General features: G+C 47.4%; 1 protein-coding gene across 2 annotated transcripts in view; it reads right to left on the bottom strand.

The window, feature by feature from the left end:
- Window positions 1–271: 271 nt before the first annotated feature.
- ZNF740 (zinc finger protein 740) overlaps window positions 272–8,363 on the bottom strand; it is a 10,144-nt gene continuing 2,052 nt past the window's right edge. For both annotated transcript variants that reach the window (XM_024256673.3, XM_002823315.5), the window contains exons 3-7: window positions 6,104–6,253; window positions 5,669–5,758; window positions 5,068–5,191; window positions 4,636–4,754; window positions 272–3,643 (exon numbers count right to left, since the gene is read on the bottom strand). In XM_024256673.3, the coding sequence (XP_024112441.3) occupies window positions 3,554–3,643; window positions 4,636–4,754; window positions 5,068–5,191; window positions 5,669–5,758; window positions 6,104–6,253 (573 nt within the window). In that variant the 3' untranslated portion in view covers window positions 272–3,553. The remainder of the gene's footprint in view (window positions 3,644–4,635; window positions 4,755–5,067; window positions 5,192–5,668; window positions 5,759–6,103; window positions 6,254–8,363) is intronic.

Raw genomic sequence — 8,363 nt, 5'->3', positions numbered from 1 at the left:
ATTCTCAAGTGCTGCGGATGCAGGGGGGTCCCAGGTCAGAGACACTGCATCTGTTGGTGTCTAGCCTCCTTCCATCCTGCTGCGTGTACTTTTTCCTCTTGCTCAGAACTGATGCTCTGTTTTTGCTCCTACTTGCTTGTTCCTCTGTGGAGAAGGGGTTTTAAAATGGCTTATAGGGTGCTGGAAGTTGTGGGGTGATTATGTAGGGAGAAAAAAGGAAAACAACTAAAACCAGTATGAAAAAGCTTCCCCAAAGAGGAGATAGTATGTAGAAAAGCCCCATTTTCCTTTTATTTAAATATCCTAAATATATCACGAAGGAACATACACTGCACTTTAATGGTAAAAAGATACAAGTTTATAACATCTTATAAAAACTACCATTTAAAAGTGATCTTGTCCATTTGATATTCCCCTCCCCCATAGCAAAATAAGTATATTATTAAAAAAAAAAAAAAAAAAAAAAAGAAGGTGGAGAGGAGGATAGGAAGGGGATAGTTGATAAAACCCCAGGGCCACAGCAGAGGCAAAGGGCATCTGGGGAGAGGGTTCGAAGCTGTGGCGGACTCCACTAATGTAACCCTCCAATGTCAAGCCATGGGCGCGATCAGTAGCTAAGTGATGACGAGGCTGTTGGGGGTGGACGGAAAAGACTTGGGGCAAAGCAGACTGTTTATAGCCTGAGCTGGTAGGGCCTGGTGCAGCAGCCTACCCGGAACTGGCACTACTCTTTCCCAGGTTCCCCGACTCTCTGTCCTGGTCTCTGAGAACGTGCCCTATTTCCGTTTCCCCCACTCCAAAAACACCTGAGGTATCTTCCAGTGCTAGGCTCCATGCTCGCCAGCAGGGGTGGGGCATTGGGCCCAGGAGCCTCTGCAGCGGTGTGAGTCAGTTGCTTCCCTGGGGTATCCATGGGGCTCCCGGGCCCTCTGGATGCCAAATCACTCCTTTCACTGCTTTGCTCCTCTCTTCTCACACATCTATTGCCCCAGACATCGGCGCAGGAACTGAACCAACCACCTGCTCCTGAGTTTCCCTCACTGGGTCCTTGGCAGGGGTGGCTCTGCTATGGCTGTTCGCACATACTCTCTGAAGTTCCCTCCCTCCCACCCACCCAGGCAGGAAACCAAGGTCTGTGGGAACCAAGGTCTGTGGGAACACCTTCTGACCCAGTACACACATTAGTACACATAGGGGCACAGGTCACTCATGTGAGACTTACGTGAATCTCTCCACATACATCCCTATCCCAAACAGATTAGCTGTAAGTGGCAGGGAGAGAGGCCTCTCATTTTCAAAAGCATTTTTGGGAGGATAGTTTTCTAAATATTTTAAAATGGTTTACAGGGTGCTGGAAGATGTGGGGTGAATCATCCCAGAAGTGAAGGACAGGAAAACCCCAGCTCCAGCAGAACCCTTGAACAGGAAGGGGGCTGGCTCACATGCAGAAAGATGCCCCTGCTTGCAGGGACCACAGGGCTGATCCAAGGACTGAGGTCTAAGTTCTGGATCACATCAAATGGGAGTGTCAGCATAAAGCTATAAGAGTACATGGCAGCAAACACTCCTCAGCGTCTCCCCAAAAGGATCTCAGATGCTGTCAGGGAAAATCGAATGGGTGCCATGCCTGCTTTCTTTTTCGCTGAAATACTCATACCACAGAGGTATGGACAACCCCCTCCCCAACCCCACCCCTCCAGAATAGGTAACAGCCAGGAATCATTGCTGGTATCCATTCTTTACATTTTCTGGGAAATGAAATCATACTTCCAGGAGTTTCCCATCTCAGACCCTACTGACAGCTTGGCACTCAGGTTCACCCAGTCCCCATGATTACTATGACAGTTCCCTTACCCACCACAGGTCAGGTCAGGTTACAGTTGGGGGTCAACCAAACCCCAAAACTTCCCATAAGGCTTCTTTCTTTAGCAGAAAGAAAAGGTTTATTTCACCTTAGAAAATTCATGTTCACAAGTCCTGGCTTGGGTTAGAAACACCCTAACTGCCAGGCTGTTGAATTCATCTAAAAAAAAAAAAAAACTCTCCAAAACAAAAGCCCTTCTGGTTCCCTAAATTGTGTTCTTCAGCTCCTGCTGAGACCTCAAGCACCCTTCATGTTTGCGCAAGAGGAGGCTATTTTCCACTCATCCTCCCCGAAGGTGAGGGCCAGAGAAGGGTTTGGCTCAATAATATGCCATCTCCTGCAAGCATACAAATACATGCACTCATATCTCACACACACACACACACACACCCCTGATTACTTTTTTGGGAGTGGACAAGGTGGTGGTATTGGAGCAAAGAGGAGCAAAGAATATGGTTAAGAATGGAACCTACATTAGGTTTCTTCTTTAGTCTTTTCTCTGCAGCACCCCCACCCCCATCCCCCACACTCTGTTGGGTAGGGATGGCCATCAGGAAGTAAGCCGAGATCTTGCTTTTTGGGACCAAAGGACAGACCCCTCCCTACCTCCTCTACCTGAATACAGTGATAGGACTTGGGGAGGGAAAACAGCTCCTACTGCTCAACAGGCATGTCAGAAGACCCCAGATTCCTTTGTTTCTTGAGCAGCTGTTAGCCAACTTGGGACCAGTCTTGGGTTGTTCCTAAGAGGGCACAAGGAGAGAGAACCCACTTTGACTTCCATGACTCCTTGCTCAACACATCTGTCTCACTTTAGGAGTCAATGGCAGCGAGGTAGCCACAAACCATCTCCAAGACCGACTCCCCAAAAAAAAGAAGAAAAGGGCTTCAGGGGCCACTCTCACCCAAGTTTCCTCCTAAAGGCACTTGAGCTGATGCCATCAGGTGCCAATGTGACATGGGCCATGACAACACCCACAGGCACAACTCTTCCTTTTCCCTTGAGGAAGGAAGAGGTGCTATCCACTTTTTGGATCCAGCCCTTGTCTGCTCTCCACCCCGTTTTTCCTTTTGTCCCTACAGTGTATAAGGAAGCCAAAGTAGGCTCAGCTGCCATTCCTGATCTTATTCTTCCTCAAAAAGGAGGTGAAGTGCAGGATTGTGAAACACTGAGGAGCTACTCCAACTAAAAACCCAATTGGGGAGAGCTGGACCAGCTATAGTCCCTACTTTGGACCAGGACTCTTATGCCTCTGGATTACCTGTATCCACAGTTTACCTGCTGAAGTTGCTTTTGGATAAACAAAAACAAGAACAGAACAAACAAATCCCCTTCCCCAATCTTTTCCATTTCAGCTGCCAGCTGGAGTCCAAGGTTGTGGGAGCCACACTTCAGTCTTGGTCCTGTACCTTGAGTCCCCATCTATGACCTCAGCCAAGGGTCCAGGGACTAGCTCCCCTACCCAGGAATGCTGTAAGAACTTCCCCGAGATACTCATAGTCTCAGATTATTTACAGAGCTGAGGTTCTGGGGTCACTGTCCCCTGATGCACTCTTCTGGTCTCCTGGGTCCACTCCTCCAGGAGTGGGACAGGTTCACATGGGGTGGTGGTGGGACCATCAGACCAGAGGGGCTGTGCTCTTCGGCAGGTTCTTCTGATCACTCCCACCACCCGGGGCCCCTTGCGCCTATAGAGGAAACTGCCCGTCGGAAGTCTTGGACTGGCACCCTTGGCACATCCGTTTGTGTCTGAGTAATCGATCTGTCCGAGAAAAACACTGAGAAGAAAGGGAAGGTTAAGTGCCTGAGTGGAGAAACGCAGCTACCTGTTGGCTAACTCATTCCTCTCACAGGAGGCAGATACCACATTCTCCATCCCCTCAGCACGTGCACAGACAGCAGGAGCACACGGTGGTGGAGAATGCAAGCTCTTGGGCCAGAGCGCCTGGGGCTGAATCTTGGCTCTATCACTCAGCAGCTGTGTGACCTTGGGCAAGTTACCTAACAGCCCAGAATCTGCACACTCATCTGCAAAACTGTAAAGCGAGGCTAAAAGTACCTACTCACAGCACAGCTGCTTTATTCATCAAAGATTTATTGAGTATCTATCTCAAGGCAGATACAGAGTAGAGAACCAGAGGAACGAAGTCTCTGCCCTCATGGAACTTTTATTCTAGTGTCTGACGATTCAGTGTAAGAGTGCGGAGCAAAGCTTGGGACCTAGCAATGCATCCAGGAAGTGTTAGCTATTATCATTTCTCATCTCTTGTTCTTGTCTTGTTTTGGCCCCAACTCTTACATTCTCATCAGATCAGATACTGACCCCCAGGGCAAAGATGGTATCTCTTCCTCCAAAGTGCACTAGCTCTGAAGTTGGACTGAATCCCAGCTCTGTTCATGATCTGCTGTGTCCTTGGGAAACTTAACTTCTCTGAATCTCAATTTTCCCATATGTGAAATAAGGCCAATACAGCTACCTTAGGGAGTCAATATGATGATTAAATAAAATCATCTATGTAAAGTATGCTCTCACAGTGCCTGGCATAGAGTAAGTGATCATGAAATGCTATTATTATTATTATTACAATGTTCTAATTGCTCCTCCCCATGATCAGCTGCATAAGGCCAGACAGATGCACTTCACCCCGATGTGTTAACTATTATGGTGAGTAACGCTGGTGGCTCTTTTGTCAGGCAGGAGTGGAGGGTGGCCCTGATTCTTGGGGAAGGAAAAGTGTGTGTGGGGGATTGTAGCAGGGATGAGCCTTACCTGATGACACCGTTCACACTGGTAAGGCTTTTCACCACTGTGCACACGCTTGTGGCGTTCCAGGTGGTACTTCTGGATGAAACGCATATCACATATATCACACTCAAATGGCTTCTCACCTGGCCCAGGTGGACAGAGAAGTGAATGTGGGGAGGTATGTACGGTAGGGACCTCATTCCAGTTTTCTCAGAAACTTTAACTCTTAGTAATGCGTAGACACCTAAGTGATCATAAATGGGGAGAGGTCCCCAAAGGTGCTGGTCTCAGTGACACCAGATACAAAGCCACGCAATCTCTCTGCTTCATTAACTTATCTTCTTCCTTCATTTCTAATACTTACCCATTAAAATAAACCCAACTAGAGCCACAAACAGACATGGAATACAAGTGATAGACGATTCTCCCCCTTTTGAATATAAGCAAGAGACTTACCAGTGTGAATAAGGATGTGCCTCTTTAGGTGGTAACTGCTCCGAAAGGCTCCAAAGCAGTGTTCACAAACAAAATTTTTGGGAATCTTTACTTGAAAAGAACCATTTTGTTCCACTACCACCACCTGGGGGCAATAATCAGGTATGTCATGAGGCCACCACTGCCCTCTTCCTGGAGACACTGTTCTACTCTGGGTCCACTTCCAGCTATTGGAGAAAGGAACCTCTCTGATGCTGTCTAAAGGTGCTGCCATCTCCTGTACTCCATGGAGGTAAGAGACCCTTTGGGGAAGGAGGTGGAGTGGGTAAGCTGTCTATCCTGTCAAACCCAGCAGTCTGAGTATGACCTGAGCTAGAGCCTGCCTGCCCCCATGCCTCGGGATCTGGGATCTCATGCTCCCCAACCTGTACCATTACTGTTCCAGCAAGGCAGGAGATCAACTACCAAGGTAGTCTCTGGATGAAATCTGGGGGACTCACTCACTGGCTATCAGAGATCAAAGCATCTAGGGAAAGCTCCAGGTTACACGGTAGAGGGAAGGAGGAGGAATATTACCCCATTACCAAACTGTATGAGTTTGGGGGATCACCCCATTACCTGCCTTTTTAACAGTCTTTTTTGAATGAGAGGCCTCAGACAAGCTGTCATCATCTTTGCGGCTCCGGGACTTATCACTGTCTTTTCGGTGACCCTTTGAAGACAAATCAAATCTAAACTCACAGCCCATCTCGGAACATGAGATGAGACCCAATGCAGCTCTCAGACAAAATTCATAAATAAGAGTAAACCACCTGCCCCAAAAGCTTAGAGGAAGTATACAACTATTTCCTCTCCAAGCACCTGGTCTTAAAGAGTTGAAGGTACACAAAAGACCTTCCTTAGCTTTCTGAAATACCAATGTTCATACATTCCCCAGCTGGATCCCCTTGCCCCACTTCCCTATGCGGAAGCATCAAGGAATCAGAGCTTGGTATCTCCTGGCAGAGAGCTTGGGTCACCCGATCCCCAGGTGCCACAATGGACTCAAGCGCTGTACCTGACTCGAGCACCTCAGCACATCAGGGCTACCTGCCCGCTCGCCATTCTCGGCCTGCTTGCTGGCAATCTGGCTCAGCATCATCTTCTTGCTGGCTGCAGTGGGAACCAAACTCACACCTGCTAGGCCTTCACAAGCCAGGAGACTTGCCTAAGTTGAAAGGAGATGAGGTGTCAGGTCACCTGGAAGGGCAGGGCATCCTCTATAGAACTACCTTTTATACCCTGCTACAAACCGCTTATCTCCAGGGAATGTCCCTCCTCACTGCCAAAGCCTTGCTTCCTTCAAGAGTCCTCCCTAACTCATCTCACCAGGAACGACTTATTTTGTCATCCTTCAGCATTTAAATATAGATCAAGTAAATAATCAAGTATTACCAACACCTTTGTCATCAGCACTAGGCAGTGTGTGGCTACATATTTCTTTGAAGGTATTTCTAGGCCTTAACTGTGAGTGGATATGAGGTTCCATCTCGCTAACCCACTGACATGGGAGATTCCTTCAGGACCTTCCTCCTTCCTCTCTCAACAGCCCTCATCAGCTGGGCCGAGTTCAGTGGCTCACACCTATAATCTCAGCACTTTGGGAGAATGAGGGGGGCGGATCACGAAGTCAGGAGTTCGAGACAAGCCTGGACAATAGGTGAAACCCTGTCTCTACTAAAAATACAAGAATTAGCCAGGTGTGGTGGCACGCACCTGCAGTCCCAGCTACTCGGGAGGCTGAGGCAGAAGAATCGCTTGAACCAGGGAGGCGGAGGCTGCAGTGAGCCGAAATCGCACCACTGCACTCCAGCCTGGGCGACAGAGCGAGACTCCCTCCGTCTCTCTCTCTCTCTCTCTCTCTCACTCACACACACACACACACACACACACACACACACACACACACACACACACACAAAGCCCTTAGCTTCAGAGCCCACTTTTGATTGGCAGATCTTGCTGGTGCCAACTGTATTTTCTATCGGTTTGTTTCATTTTTTGCTTGTTGGTTGAGACAGTGTGTCACTCTGTCGCCCAGGCTGGAGTGCAGTGGCACGATCTCGGCTCACTGCAGTCTTGACCTCCCTGGCTTAAGCGATCCTTCTACCTCTACCGCCTGAGTAACTGGGACTTCAGGAGAATGCCACCACACCCGGCTATTTTTTTTTTTTTGTATTTATAGAGACAGGGTTTCACCATGTTGCCTAGGCTGGTGTGGAACTCCTGAGCTTAAACAATCCTCCAGCCTCGGTCTCCTAAAGTCCTGGGACTACAGGCTATTTCTCCCTTTAGATTTTAAACTCCCTAAATATTTACCAATTGCAACTGATACGATTTTTGGAGTTCAGTATTTCTCTTGACCTCTTAGGCCATTTATATGTGTGCATGTATGATCACATTTTTTCACATTCCTTGCTCCATATATAATTTAAACAATTACTTAAGTAAGATATATTTAAGTAAATTTCCAGAAAACTGCTACATTCTTCAAACTGACTTCGGTTAGCCAGCATTAAAGAAAATACTTTTCTTACTGAAAAAAAATTTTTAAGAAATCATTGGTCAGCAAACTCACACATTTATGAAGAAATTCCTTCTAGATGATCAGTATATTCTGGGACCCCTCCCTCCACCTTCTGGGACTTTGGAGTGAAAGATCCAAAGTTAAAATCTTAGCTCAGCTGTTTGCACTGTATAATCTTGGGCAAGTTATTCCAACTTTGCAAGCCTTAGTTTCCTTACATGAAAAATGCCTGTCATAATGCTTATCCTTACAGGGTTGATGAAAAGTAAACTAAGACGTAAAACGCTTAACTGTTCAGCACAAAGTTGAGTCCTTAGTGGAAGGCAGCCTTCTCAGAAGACTGAATACAATGCTGAGAAGTGGGCTGCAAAAGACAAAGGAAGAAGAAACTGACGGGCTCCTATTCTATATGGAAAGGAGGAAGCTGTGCATTCAGAAGCAGCTGGAGGAAAGCCAATTATACACAATCAGACTGCCATCCTGGTGAGACTGGTAGGGGAGGTTCCCTAGAAGCAAGCTGGGAGAAGCTCAGGAGATGTGTGCACATAGCTATTCTACTCAGATGACTACAACAGCCTATCTGCTCATTCTGTCTCTCCAGTCCATCCTCTACCTCCACAATAATGACCTTCTACATACACTGATCTGATGCTACTCTGCTGCTTAACTTAGCAAGGCATAAAAGGCCTTTGGATTACACTCTGCTTACTGCAGGGAACAACTTCCTCACCTATCACTGTCAATGCTACCT

Source organism: Pongo abelii, chromosome 10 (assembly GCF_028885655.2).
Source record: "Pongo abelii isolate AG06213 chromosome 10, NHGRI_mPonAbe1-v2.0_pri, whole genome shotgun sequence".
Lineage (NCBI taxonomy): Eukaryota > Metazoa > Chordata > Mammalia > Primates > Hominidae > Pongo > Pongo abelii.
The sequence above is the reverse complement of the archived record's forward strand: the minus strand, read 5'-3'. Positions and strand labels throughout refer to the sequence as shown.